General features: G+C 45.4%; 1 protein-coding gene across 1 annotated transcript; it reads left to right on the top strand.

Moving 5' to 3' along the window:
• Positions 1-1,687: 1,687 nt before the first annotated feature.
• PPP1R10 (protein phosphatase 1 regulatory subunit 10) lies at positions 1,688-14,395 on the top strand. Its single transcript, XM_048489677.1, has 18 exons — positions 1,688-1,805; positions 2,834-2,920; positions 5,022-5,157; positions 5,254-5,305; positions 5,498-5,581; positions 6,710-6,880; positions 7,070-7,175; positions 7,967-8,076; positions 8,264-8,364; positions 8,481-8,628; positions 8,862-9,023; positions 9,620-9,866; positions 10,364-10,439; positions 10,886-11,083; positions 11,553-11,667; positions 12,037-12,138; positions 12,294-12,875; positions 13,280-14,395. Exons 1-18 carry the CDS (start codon positions 1,699-1,701, stop codon positions 13,387-13,389), a joined length of 2,694 nt encoding a protein of 897 aa, XP_048345634.1. The 5' UTR covers positions 1,688-1,698; the 3' UTR covers positions 13,390-14,395.
• The last annotated feature ends 235 nt before the right edge of the window (positions 14,396-14,630 follow it).

The raw sequence follows: 14,630 nt of genomic DNA, 5'->3' as shown, positions 1-14,630 counted from the left end.
TGAAGGCAGTTTCTTTGATATCCAAAGACTCATTTACAGTCTTGTCCAGCGTCACTCTTCTACATTCCCTACAAACTTGCTCTGGAATATTAACCGTTTCTAAGAGTGCAACTAAAAAAATCCATTTCTTTTCTCATAATCTGCTCTCCCTTACTCTGGACCTGAATATGCCAACTTCCTCACCAAATCGAAAATGATCATCAGGCCTTCATTTCCAGGGATTCTAGAGAAGGCGTTCAGTGCTAAAATTCAACACAAGGCTGTCTTGCATCTGCAGAGAGACCAAATCAAAAGTTGGTATTCAAACTGCATATAATCTATGGGTTTTTAACCCATGTGGTGTACACTTCATGACACCACGCGCACAAAATTCCTGCTTTCTGCAATAGTTTTATGGGGTAGGCACATGCATAGTTTCAAAGACCTTGGATCCAGCAGCCAATTCTCCATTGCTGTGGAGTATAGAGGCATAAACACTGCTGTTCCATTTATGAGTGCTGGTGTAGTGTGTTGATCTGCAGAATAAGTATATGGGAGAACCAATGGAATTGAATATTAGCTAGCATGGGAGGGTTCTAGTATAATGCTGCAAAAGAAACCACTTGCTCTTCTAGCACTAGCTGAAGTGTGTAGTGGTGAGTCTTAGCTGCTGCTTACTTTGTCTTGCAGACAATGTGAGCTGCTATGGCCTTTATTAAGATGTAATACAATGATTGCATTGAAGAGCAAAAGGATAGTGGCCCTTGTTCTGCAGCCATCTACCTCATGTATGGAGCACTGTTGTGAGCTGCATTTCTTTAAAGGGATACTATGGACCTTGCAGGTGCTTTCCCTTCAATAAAATGGGTTGCTGGTTTTAATAGTTTAACTTCACCCACTATTTAATGATACATTGGACCCTGTCCATCTTGCCTGATTATTAACAAATGTTAGGGACATGACCACAGGATTCTCATAATTTATGAAAGGAAAGACAGCATTGTCTTAAGCAAAGTTACACTTTCTAAGGCCGCCATCTGAATTAAACTTAAAAGGCAGGAATTCTGCTTAGGTTGGCACTGCAGTTGCTGCAAGCTAACAATACCACGCTTACTTTGTAACTAAACAACCATTGAGCAAGTCCTTTTGAAGAAATCTGTTTTACTCCATTTACAGAGGGAAAACATTTTTTGACTCTGGATATCCAATAACATTTGAGCCAACAAGCAAGACAACTCATTCCATTTCACTTATAAACAGTACAATGTTAATGTGTTGCGCCAAAGGTGCTTAGTTGACTTTCACTGTCTATTTCAATGACAATTGTAAAGATAGCAGTGGTTTTAGTGGTACAAAAGGCCATGATCTCTGCTCTCCTGAAGAGTCTTCACAGGACTGGAAACTCTTGTTTTATTTGTTTTAAAGCATACTGGAATACAGATAATGGAATTTCTTCTTCAGTTTAGCAATACAGTTTCAAATTGTCTTTGGCCAAGTAAGAACAAAGTCCTTTTGGGTTACAGTCCTGGAAATTGTAAAGCACTTTGCCTTGTATGGATTTTCTGAGGAGTGGTAATATAATACTTTGCACTTGGTAGGGCATTGATCTGTTTACATGAATTTTTGTTCCATATGTTTTTTCTTTCATATTTTGATTTTGGGGTGGAGTCTAGTAACCCGTAACCTCTCTTCCTCTGTATTTTAGCAGATTTTTCCACCATGGGCTCCAGACCAATAGACCCAAAGGAACTCCTGAAAGGACTGGATTGTTTCCTTGGAAAAGATGGAGAAGTAAAAACTAACGAAGGCATTACTAAAATTTTCAAGTACGTGTTTAGCATAAAATTTATGATTGAACTAGCACGCACACCGTTCAGCAATCCACATTTCCCCTAGCTTACAATACATGTGGGGTTGGTACTTATCCATCTGGTCAACAATTGTTCAGGTAGGGAATAATTTAATGACTCATCAGGTGAGTGTAATGTAAGATGCGCCCCTAGTGCAGAACAGCTGTCATGGTCTTTGTACAGAAACAATGAATACTCATTATTCAGAATTAACAAAAGCCAGAGTCTGAGATAAATAGAATATTTGTGTCTCCCTAGCAGAAGGGATTCATTCCCTGTCCCCTATAACTTACCGACATCTGTCCAGTAAACATTTTTCTTCTCCTGGGTATTCTAGCTCTAATAAAAACCTAAGATACATCCTTGTTTCTCTTTGGCAAGATATTCAGATTTTCCTCTATGTTATACACAGAAATATATCACTGCCCCTGCTCCTTATTTAACTTATCTGGATAACAAAGATCTAAGGAGAGCTTTTACACTCGCAAGAAGTGCACATTTACCTTCTGCTGTCTTAGAAGGGAAATATCAAAAGATACCTTATGCTGCAAGGTTATGTTCTTGCTCTCTGAATTCTGTAGAAACTATAGAGCATATGTTATTAAAGTGTCCCCTTTATGAGGAGGCAAGGAAAAAATGCCTGTCACATCTACTACACAAAATGACATATTGTTCTGATAAAGTTTGTGGTGAAAAACTATTACAAGATAAGAAGGAGAATATTACTAAATGGGTAGCAAAATTCTGTCTATTCATTATGAAAAAGAAAAAATGATCTGAATATGGTATCCCCCTTAGATATTTTTGTTTTGTCTAGTATTTTTATGCTGTTTGGTGTGTTTACAGAGTATAATGATATATAGATGGATAGTGCTGGAATACGGGAGAGAGATCTGCATTCTTGTTTTGTTGTAGATTTTTTGGAGATTTGTAATATATCTGGTCATTGACTGTAAATAAAGTCTTCTTCCTTGTTTCTCTTTCTCACCTCATCCCCAATTTAGCTTGATGAAAGATGCTCAGAAGATGGTCAGTCGTTGTATCTACCTGAACATCTTGTTACAGACCCGGACACAAGACATCCTGTCAAAGTAAGAACTAGCACATTTCAAGAGAATGAGGCTGGGCCTGCTAGTTTCAGGGCCAACAAGAAGATATTATTTGGTTAAACAGGGCTACTGGGAAGGACTTTGGACTTTAACCTCCAGTTTCAGTAAGCTAACTTAAGCCGAGCTGGAAGGAGAATGCCACGACAGTTTGGCAGCTGTAATTTGCACTGCCACTTTGTGCTGTTCGTTTGCCAGCTGGTCACTTGACTGAAATGTACATAGTTATGCTGTCTAGGGCCAGGGGGTGGGGTGACTTTGTGTCTGCAAATTAAAATATTTTTTAGGCCTGGGTTTTTAAAATAACAAGAGGATGAAAGAACACAATAAATACCAATGCAGATGGGACGCAAGAAACAGTAGCTAGGTGAGAGAGAGCAAGCTCTGGTCTTGACTCCTGACCCCTGAAAGCTTTGAAATCAAACTCCATTGTTTTTTAAACCATCACAATGCTTCCTGCCATTTTTTATGTTTTCGTCCTTATCAGGGCTGCACTTACTTTAAAAAAAATGGAAGTGGAGAGTTATAGAATATTAGCTTTGTCCCTTGTCCAGTGATTCTCAACCTGGGCGTCGAGACCCCTTTGAGGGTCGAACGACCCTTTCACAGGGGTCGCCTAAGACTCTCTGCATCTGTAAAATGGATAAATGTTAGGGTTGGGGGTCACCACAACATGAGGAACTGTATTAAAGGGTCACAGCATTAGGAAGGTGTCTAATGAGCAGACTTACATCCATGATAGACACAGTCTTGCTGAATTAGTGGATTTGATCCCAGATTCAGCCGAACAAAATGGATCCTGGTCTGTAGATGGGAAGCCTGATTCTGTATACCTATAGTTTTGGTAGCTCAGAGATCCTCTGGAAGCTGCTGAGAGCTCTCTGTTTGGGAACCTAGTTGATAAGCAGTTGAAGATTACATTCCTTTGGTGGTGCGGCTCATGACATAGTCATAGCAAAGCTGAGGAAGTAAGGCCAGGATGCTAGGTTGGTGCTCACAGCATGTGTTTATGGGAATGTGGATGATAAGGAGCACCTCATGAAAGGACTGATTATTTTCTCCTCAGAAGGAAATTGGATAAACAAAACTGGAGAAATTGAGCTCTGCCCCTGTGCCCGCCTTTAGGAATTGCATGTTTGGCAATTTGTTTTTATGGTTCTGGATTACTTTATGGTAGGCTATTGGCTTTCTGGATAGCGAGCTATGAAATTGATTTGGGAAAAAAATTCAGATCTTAAAGTTCAGTAGGTTTTCTCCGATATTCAGGGTCCAGCACCCTATCAGTTCTTCGTCAGCATGGCCAATTGGCCATGCTGAAATATTGAATGGCCTTCTGAACATCTGGAGTTTCCAGGTTCCCTACCCCTGTCTTAGTTCAATAGTAGTTAGGATGATGTAATACTCTAGTGATTTTGTGTTTTTTGCTGCAGCGTAATCAGTTGTTCACTAGTAGCTTTATCATTCTTGGTTTAAGTGTTTTTTCCCCCTATTCTCCTTTTTACCCTGTTTGTGTGTTGGTTGTTGTGCCTCAAACTGTTTTTAATTAGTTTTAACCAAATGACAGGTTCATGCTGGTTCAATTGGGGTAGAATCAGATCCAGATTTTTATTTCTTTATTTGCAGCTTATAATTATTCTGGGGTCTCCTTGAAACCTATTCAGGTGGAAGGAGCATAGTGTGGCAGGGAATCTCAGGGCCCTTCCGCACACGCAAAATAATGCGTTTTCAAACCACTTTCACAACTGTTTGCAAGTGGATTTTGCCATTCTGCACAGCTTCAAAGAGCACTGAAAGCAGTTTGAAAGTGCATTATTCTGCATGTGCGGAATGAGCCTCAGACTAGGATGAAGGAGATCTGGGCTGAAGTTCACATCCAGCCGCAAACTTCACCAAATGTTCTGGGGCTAGTCACTTTCTAGCTAATTGACATCACGGGGTAATTGTAAGGAAAAAAGGGGGAACCATCTTTGCCATTGCGAGCTCCTTGGAAGAAGGGGGGTGGGTGGGATGAAAATTAAGAATGGGTAAAAAGGCAAGAAATAGTTACCAGTGATCTTATCTCCACAATATGTGTCTTTTCCCACAGGTTCATTCAGGCCGGTGGCTACAAACTCCTCAACACCTGGCTGACCAGCTCAAAAGCTGCTAACAATGTGCCGCTGCTTCAGCAAATTCTGCTCACGTTGCAGCACCTGCCCCTTACAGTAGACCACCTGAAACAGGTTAGTCAGGGAAGCAGCAGCGGCGGCATTGAGGGCACATGCTTGTGGTTTTGTTTCTTGTGATTTACCTGTTCGTTGTCCTTTCATTTGTTTCAGAATAATACTGCCAAGCTGGTGAAACAGCTCAGCAAGTCCAGTGAGGATGAAGGTAAAAATGTTACATTTCTTTACTTAAAACTGTGACACATACATATTTATATATTAGAAATCGCTCTGTGGGTCTCTGTGAAGTTCTGCTGTGTGAGTTCTTGGGTGGGTATGAGTCTTCATACTGAAGGGCCGTTCAGGACCTGCTCATTGTGCTTTCCATGGGCCCTAAAGGTTTCTGATCGTTTTCTAGAGCTTCGCAGGCTGTTATTCATATTAGTTTCAAGCTACTGGATGGGTACTATCTCAGTTTTAGAAAGAAGTATACAACCTACAGGTAAGTTGCTTTGTTTTTTCTACTGCAGATGTTGTTATTTAAAGGTGTATGATAGCCAAGCCTGAAGTAAAATCAACAATTTTTTTCAATACACTGTTGGCAGTATCTTATAATGTAGAAATCTGGGCCCATGTAGTTGGATTATACCTACTTGGTGGTGGCCATAGATAGAGAGTTAGAGTGACAGATATATAAACAAACCACTTTCAGGCAACGGGATTTTCTAGAAATTGGGCCAGGAAGGTTTATTTTTAAATAGCTTTATAGCAGTGATGGCGAACCTTTTCGAGACCGAGTGCCCAAATTGCAACCCAAAACCTACTTATTTATCGCAAAGTGCCAACATGGCCATTTAACCTGAATCCTGAGGTTTTAGTTTAGAAAAAAAACAGTTGGGTCCGAGGCGTGCATTACTCGGGAGAAAGCTTGGTGGTAGTCGGTGGCTTTGCTTTGAAGCAACCATGCAACTCTTCCAACGGGTGAATCACGACCCTAGGAGGGTTTACTCAGAAGTAAGCCCCATTGCCAGCAACCGAGCTTACTCCCAGGTAAAGGATCGCGCTTTAGTTCTTTGCATGAAAATCAGTGGGGTTTAACAGCGCTTACCAGGGTTACCTACACTGCTTCCCCAAAGCTAGGTCTTAGGTTTAATGCTAATAATTGAGCCCAGCAGCCCAGGCCAGCCTAGATGTGTGGGAGGGGGGGGGCTCTGTGCATGCCCACAGAGAGGGCTCTGAGTGCCACCTCTGGCACCCGTGCCATAGGTTCGCCACCACGGCCTTGTAGTGATAGATTAGTTGCTTTCTAGGTGATATTCTTAGTGATAGTGATATTCTTAAATAGCCTTACAGTGATAGATTAGTTGCCTTCTAGGAACCTAAGTGTAGAGGAGGCGTCTCTTAGCTCTGTAAAGGTAAAGCTGTGATTGTGTGTTGAACTGAAAGACTCTGGTGGTCGTCCTCTCTTGCCCTCCTGAAGTGCTAGGGAGAGATTACCTCTTAAAAACAAACACACTAACAATAATAACACACAATAACAATAACACACACACAATAATAATAACACACAATAATAACAATAATATTACACATCAGAGGCTTCTGACCTTCCGTTAATTTTCTGGCAGAGCTGAGACGGGAGAAAAGAGGAAAGAGGAGAGTAAAAGCAAAGCAGCCGTTCAAGAGAAGCCTCAGGAGGCCAAATCAGAAGCCAAGCCCGAGGAGATCCCTGAGAAAAAGAAAGAAAAACCGAAGTCTTTACGCACTACAGCACCCAGCCATGCCAAGTTCCGTTCAACTGGTAAGTGGGCTGAGTGTGTACTCTCCAGCCTGAAGGAATAACACGCCGCAGCAGCAACATTTGTGGTGTTCCATTACCTCCAGAATCCACTTTTCTTGGATGGGTGGGTGATCTGCACATTCTGGTGCTTCTTGAGGTGCTGAATGTTGAAAATGAGATCTGATGGCCGCTGTTACTTCTGATTTGCAGGTTTGGAAATGGAGACTCCGTCGCTCATTCCTTCAAAGAAGAATGCCAGCATGGCAGTAACCTCGGAGAAATACAACATTAAGCCAATACCACTGAAAAGACAGAGGTTGGTCCCCAAATTACGATAGCCTTGAGGAAAAATATTTCGATCTCTTTGACCTTCATTTGTCACTGATGTTGGCTCTGAAGCTAGTAATGTGGTATGTTCTTTCCTACTCCTGTCTCCCTCTGTAGCACATACTGGCGTTTATAAAGCTAGTGCTTCATTGGTCTCTAGCCACAGATCTTTGGGTGAGAACAAGGAATCCCTAGACTCGTATCTATGGCTAACAGTGGGACATGGGATGTAGTTTGCTATTTATGCCACCTTGCCGGAGAGCCTACTGAAACAGGCAAGGTGGCTTAAGTAACTCAAACGTAATACGAGCCATGAACTGTTAATATATTATTAGCCGAGTGTGTGTTACCGGTGTAAATAATTAGCATACCAGAGTCTCCTCTGTTGTTGGAGACCCAATTGATCCACCAACTAAGAAAAGCCATGCACCATTAGCCACAGAATCAAGAAAGCTATTCATCTGTCCGTCCTTTTGGAGCCAAGTGAGGTCCCCTCTCTTGGGAACAGGGGACCCGAGATAACTAGTTTTTATTTCCTAGAAAATACTATGAAAGCACACGTATGCAAAGAACATAAAACCGGGACAATGCTATCTTGTTGCTTTGAGCACAATGAGTTTGTATCAAAATAATGACTTTCCCCTTTGGAGTTCACTTCGGTGTCGGTGAAAAAGTGACCAGGAACTATAGGAAGTCTTTCAGACTGAGAAGGGATTGCCATTCCTCAACCTGCTGGTGCCTTTATTTCATTTTGATTGTGTGTACCTTTCCTTCCCACAGCGTATCTGTGCCAGCTGGAGACAACCCACCAGCTGAGAAGAAATACAAGCCTCTCAACACCACTCCAAATGCTACGAAGGAAATTAAAGTGAAGATCATCCCCCCACAACGTAAGTCTCTCTCTCTCTTTGTTGATGTAGTCTTCACACATCTGCTCTCCAGAGAAGGAACATGCACAAAAGCTAGTGGTGGTAGACTCCTGCACTTACCGAACGAGACTGGTGGCCATTAAAGTGGAGCGGAAGAGGCTTGGATCAGAGAACTGCTTTTTAAATTCCCTTCTCCTTTTCCCTCTAGCGATGGAAGGCTTGGGCTTTTTGGATGCCCTAAACTCTGCGCCTGTCCCAGGGATCAAGATCAAGAAGAAAAAGAAAGTCCTGTCTCCAACAGCTACTAAGGTAAGACAATAGTTTAGAAAGTATATTGCAAACCTGGCTTTTCAGAGTGGATGTAAGGCCTGCAGGGAATGTTAGTGCCTAAATAATGGTTTGATGTGTCTTTCCTCAATCCTCAGCCAAGTCCTTTTGAAGGGAAGCCAGTCCCAGAGACCAGTACTCCCAAGCCGTCTTCACCAGAACTGAACCCTGCATCGGAGCCTATGGATACAGATAGACCTGGCACCCCAGTACCAGCTGTGGAGGTTCCTGAGCCCATGGAGACAGGTAAGCAAGGCACAGCTACAGTAATAGGAGAGTGGAGTGCCCCTTGCTACTGGGCACATTCAGCAAGCCTGTGCCATCCTGGGAAGAGTGTCTTTGATAAAAATCCTGGCTAAATTTACCACCTGGTCCAGACTGGTGGTGGACGTTTCCTTGTCCGTCTGTTCCTGGTACTTGAGGCATAAGCGTCCTCGAAAGTCATGTCACTGATGCTTTTGTGTGTTGTGTTTGTGCAGGCTCTTCTGAACAGGGTGGGTTGCTCGATGCTAAACCAGTGGAGAGCCCTGTTGATTCAACGCAGCTGACAAAGAAGGGGAAGAAGAAGAAGACAGTGAGCTGGCCTGAAGAGAGTAAATTGCGGGAATATTTCTACTTCGAACTGGATGAGACGGAGCGTGGTGAGTGGCCTTTCTCAATCTGCATAAATTACTCACATTCACTGAAATTTGCATATTTGGTTTGCTGGTGAAGGGGTGGGTCAGGTATCAGTACAGAGCCCTGCCCCTCCCCCCCATCTTGCCCCACTTAAATTATTGTTGAGCCACACTTTAGCTTGCAAGATCCTAGCAGACACTGGACACACACTTTTCTATGTTCACAGCCGTAAAAGAACTTGCCATGCATAAATGATAAAAAACTGGAATTCTAGGGGAATTAACTCTGAACACAGTGCCCCATTTTATGGGTTTTCTGCGCGACCTCAGAATAGCCGCCTAATGTATAGCCCTGCCTGTTACACATGTATTCATTTTTGCTTGGACTTGATTTCAACATCCGTTGATATTTCCTTCCGTAGGTATATTTGCACCCTTTCATTATTACCGTCATGCAATTGGTAGAATAGGCTTTTTCAAAACTTGTACCATGATGATCTAGTTTGGTCTTTAAAATGTTGTTGTCCTGTCGGCACACGAGTGTCTCTAGCCCTTGTTGTCCAGTGATTTGTCAGACCATGTCTTTAGCTGACCAGTCCCCTTCCGTTCCATCCTCACAGTCAATGTGAACAAGATCAAGGACTTCGGAGAGGCAGCCAAGCGAGAGATGCTGAAGGACCGCGAGGCCTTTGAGACTGCCCGTCGGCTCAGCCACGATGCCATGGAGGAGAAGGTCCCGTGGATCTACCCCAAGCCCATTGACTTGCTGGCCCCACTGGTGCAGCCAGGAAGTGGCAGCCAAGAGAAATTCGCTCAGGCTGAACGAGAGAAAGGCATTCTGCAGGAGATATTTCTCTCAAAAGAGAGGTGAGAGGGATGACCTGCAGACGCGCAAGTGCATAATTTTACATGGGCAAGATTCCTGGGCTCTTCCCCGGCATCTCTGGTGGGTGGCTTCAAGGGCTTGCACAAGAGACCTTTTCCTGAGACTCCAAAGTTCTGTGTGTATGATTTGTGCGTAGAAGATTAACTGGGGGATTGATTGACTCAGCAGGAGATGCAGGGACAACCGAGAACTAGCATGGAGCGCCTAGCCTCATTCTGGGCACTTCTTGATAATTCTGGTTTTCCTATTGGAGCTTCTCACAGTTTTGACCTTGCTTGTCTTCTCAGTTCTTTTATGAGGCAGACAGAGTTTAATGAAGGGCCTGCCCATCGGAATTTTTTTATTCTGATCTGCCCCCCAACCCCACCACTGCTAAAGGAGTAATAATCCTAACCTTGGACAGACAAGCCATTTTCTGTTGTCGTCTTCTCTCTCTCTTTCCCTGCTAAATCTAAGCTGCTCTTTTCTGTCATTCTAGTGTTCCTGACAGCCCTCACGAGCCTGACCCAGAATCCTATGAGCCAGTGCCACCCAAGCTCATCCCTCTGGATGAGGTAAGTCTGTCCCAGCCCTCTTACATTCTGTCCCTTGCTCTGAGCAGAAATTCCAGTGGGCTGCAGCAGGAGTGGGAGTGGAGTGTTGGCCAGAGATCCTCACGACAAGGGTTTTTGTTTAGAGCAGGACAGCTGGTAGGCAAGGCTCCTAGGCCCCCGGCTCAGGGAGGACATTATTTGTTAGAACAGCAGTATCAGCAGTCCTGAGTTTTGTGCCATATCCTCCCATTCTCTCTGTCTCTATTTCCCCTCTGTATGGGGGAAACAAGCTGGAGAAGAGGAATATTCTAGACACAAGTGCAGCTGGATCCCCCTTTGAAGCAGCCAGCCTCCCTTTCTCCCCTCATTTCTTCTTGCCAGTCTTCCCCGCCCCTGGGTTTGAGCAGCCAGCTCCCCAGTAGCCATTTCCTCCTGACTCCTTATGTCTCCTCTGTCACCTCTCTCAGGAATGCTCCATGGATGAGGCTGCCTACGAGGAGAGACTCGACCCAGCCACCGCCTCGCAGTCTCCGGATGGAGCTGGGGGCTCCAAGCTGCCCCCGGTCCTGGCCAACCTCATTGGCAGCATGGGGGCAGTCAAGAACCCGCAGGGCCCTAACCCCAACTCCTCTCTCAACGTACAAGAGATCCTCACCTCTATCATGGTAACTAGAGCTACCAGAGTGCAGTCTTGAACCGCAGCGTAACTAATTAATGGAAATTAATTAATGGAAATTAATTAATGGAAAAGAGAGACCTCCTAGCCTCCTTGCCGGTGTGCATGCGAGAGCCGCCTTTGCCCTCAAGCGCAGTAGAGTCCCCAAATCCCAGCTAATTCCTCGTGCTCTTACCCCTAGTACCTTCAATCAGGTGCAGCTAATGGGCTCAGAAATATTTTTAGTTCCCACACTGCACCTGGAAGAGAAGCAGACAAATGGGATTCTTTCTGGAAACCCGTTTTCTGGCGACCTGGTCTAGGTCAAGATTTATTGACTGTCGAAAAGTCTTCCCTAGCTAGCTTTTTCCAAGTAGGGTATCGACATATTGGTATTGGGTACAGCAAACGGGGGACAGATTAGGGCTGCATGTTAAACTGCTTTCTCTAACTCCGTATTTTCTTGCACGCAAACACAGGGAGGCTCAAACAATCACAAGACAGAAGAGCTGATGAAGCAACCGGACTATTCAGACAAGATCAAACACCTGCTGGGCAACTTGCAGGGACAGCCAGGAATGGGTCCGTCGGGAGGTAAGTTGGTCGTGGTCACTTTTAGAATGCCCCCCCACTCTTGTCCTGAAACTAGCCGTCATTGAGAACCACATCTTTTCATCAGCTGTTTTTCTGTGTAGAATACAGCTTTTCCTCAGCAGGGTCTCGGCCACATTGCTTTCCCCTGTCTGAACACTTGAGTTCCTGAATTGTTTATTTGTTTATTAAAACGTTTGTATCCCGCTTTTCCTTTTAGTTCAAAGCCGCTTACAATAATAGTTACAAAAGTTTTTAGTTTAAGAACCAAAGATAGCATAATATAAAATAACGTGTTGCAAGACTGTCAAAGGGGAAGGGGATTCTCAGTCTGGGGGCTCTGTTTATTTGAGGGCTTTGTTTGTTTTACAGTTCCACTTCTTGGACCGGGACCTGGCCCAGTTCCCAATGGATTCCCCCAAGGGCCAAAAAACATACAGCACTTTGGTCCTGGAGGGCCAGGACCCATGCCTGGTAAGTGTAGAGAGGTTGTTCCTAGCTTGACAAATACCGGCATGAGACACCGTGCTGCGATGGGGTGGAAAAGGAGGGCATGATCTGTGGTGGGCTGTGAGAGGGGATCTTGATCCTGAATCATGCTCATCATGTTCCTGTTGTGTTTCCCTTAGGACACCATGGAGGCCCAGGAGGCCCTAACATGCCCCCAGGTCCTGGTGTGCCAAGTGGGCCTCGAATGATGGGCCCGCCACCTCCTCAGTGTAATGACGGATACTGGGACCCTCCTGATAGTGGAATGCGTGGTGGGCCCCATGGAGGCATGAGGGGTGGCAGCCCTGGCCCTGGCCCTGGCCCTTTCCACCGTGGGCGTGGTGGCAGAGAGCCCCCCTATCGTGGGCGAGGAGGTGGACGCAATAGTGGGCCCCCCAACGGCAGGAGTGGACCTCCGAACAGCAACATGGGTGGCGGACACGGAGGAGGACACGGAGGAGGTGGTGGACACGGAGGGGGACACAGCGGTGGAGGCCATGGAGGTCATGGTGGAGGGGGCCACCCTGGGGACCACGGCAGGGGGCATCCAGGAGGCCACCCTGGGGACCACGGCAGGGGATATCCAGGGGACCACGGCAGGGGGCATCCAGGAGGCCACCCTGGGGACCATGGCAGGGGACATCCAGGGGACCACGGCAGAGGTCACCCAGGGGACCACGGCTGGGGGCACGGAGGAGGCCACGGAGGAGGCCATGGAGGAGGTAAATACTAGAAGGGTGGATTGCTCTGCCCTGGCAGGTTGGGCTTTAGAAAGGCAATAACATTCAATTCTGTAAGAGTAGGGATTGCATGTTGGCTGGCTTCTTTTGCTTTCTTTGGCTACTAAAAGATAGGCTGTTCAAAGGGATCGATTCTGGGCTGGATTGAGGGAAAGATTCCTTCAGCTTCCTGCCAAGGCATGCTGGCAGTCATAATTCCTGCGTAAACCTGCTGAAATAGTCTTTATTGCCGTTTTAACAGGCTCATGTGCTGTATTCTGGGTTCTTGATGGAGTCAGGCTAGGGGAAAGAGTAGAACCGTGCATGCTGACAGCAACGGGGTGTGAATCTCCTAAACCTTTCAGCCGCTGTGGCTGACAGTCCTGTTTCTATTTTGTGCCTCTCAGACAGGTCGAAGCGCCCCGTGTGTCGTCATTTCACCATGAAAGGCAGCTGTCGATACGAGAACAACTGTGCCTTCTATCACCCCGGAGTGAACGGGCCACCCTTACCCTAGTCGCAAGGACCCTTCCTCTCTGCCTCTCTCCGTCAACTGTGGTGGCAGCGCACATTCCCGTTGCCATGGACTACATGGGGGCTTGAACCTCAGTTCTGGACTCTTGTTGCATCCACCACTTTATGGCTTCTGTGAGGCCCTTTGAATGCTTGGGGCAAGGGGAGGTGGCTGATCCCTTCTGCCACGTTTGCTGCTACTGGTGAAATGCCACAACCCCCAAAAGAGGAACCACTGCAAGGAATCTTCTCCTTATTCACAGCGCAAGGAGGCAACCAATGACTTGAAAGCACAAGAGACTTACAGATTTTTTTTTTAAAAAAACTATTCGTGTAAATATCCCTGTGAAAACCAGCAAAGGACAAGGGGACGCTCCACCACTCAGTCCTACTTGGATTCTGCGTTGTATTTGGCCTCCGGCACCAGACTTGCACTGAGAACTTTTGCTTTGGTCTGGAGGAAACAGCAGAAAAGCTATTGCCCTTGTAGGAACGTGTGCGAGGCAGGGTTGAAAGTGAAGCAGATGCCCGTAGATCACTTGGCTGTACTGTGCGGGATCTTTACTGTGCCTGAAGACCACGTGGGTTGTGGGGATTTTAGCAGCTTCCCCCCCCCCGCCCCCCTTGCACATTGTCCTCTTTACCCAAGGTGCCCCCTGCAGTAACCCCCCCACTGACTGCAGAGATAAAAAATTTCTCTTGGTGCTAAAGCTGTCATTGGGGGAAATCTACCACCTGTTTTCTATGAAAACTCTACTCTTATAATTTGGGGGCGAGGGGTGACTTTTGTTTTCCTGATTACATTATCGTTGGCTGCAGGTTTTTTTTAAGAAAAACTGGCTCTCAAGATGTGGACTCATCACTACATCTTTTGTCTCTTTCCCCCTCCCCCCAAAAAAGTGGGTGCAGCAATCCCTTTCCTGAGGAGAAGAGATGTTTCCCTCTCTGTTTTGTATATTTTGTATATTAGTAATAAACATGGTGGAAAAAAAAGAAATTCTCTAACTTAACCCTGATAGCCTAGGTTATTCTTTGTTGTGTTTTCTTCACTAAAGGGGAAGGAGGACTTCTTCATTTTACTGAAAGGGGACTTGGGGAGAGTCTAAGATTTCCCCCGCCCAGCATATTTACCTAGAGCTTCCAAACCAGGAGACACATATCAAACAAAACAGGAGTCCCCCAGCATCTTATGACTGAAATTTTTACTGCAAGATAAACTTCTGTGAGCTTTGACTGTCTAATATT

The sequence above is a fragment of the Sphaerodactylus townsendi genome, linkage group LG03 (genome assembly GCF_021028975.2).
Source record: "Sphaerodactylus townsendi isolate TG3544 linkage group LG03, MPM_Stown_v2.3, whole genome shotgun sequence".
Taxonomy (NCBI): domain Eukaryota; kingdom Metazoa; phylum Chordata; class Lepidosauria; order Squamata; family Sphaerodactylidae; genus Sphaerodactylus; species Sphaerodactylus townsendi.
Note: the sequence above shows the minus strand (reverse complement) of the source record. Positions and strands in the feature narration are given on the sequence as shown.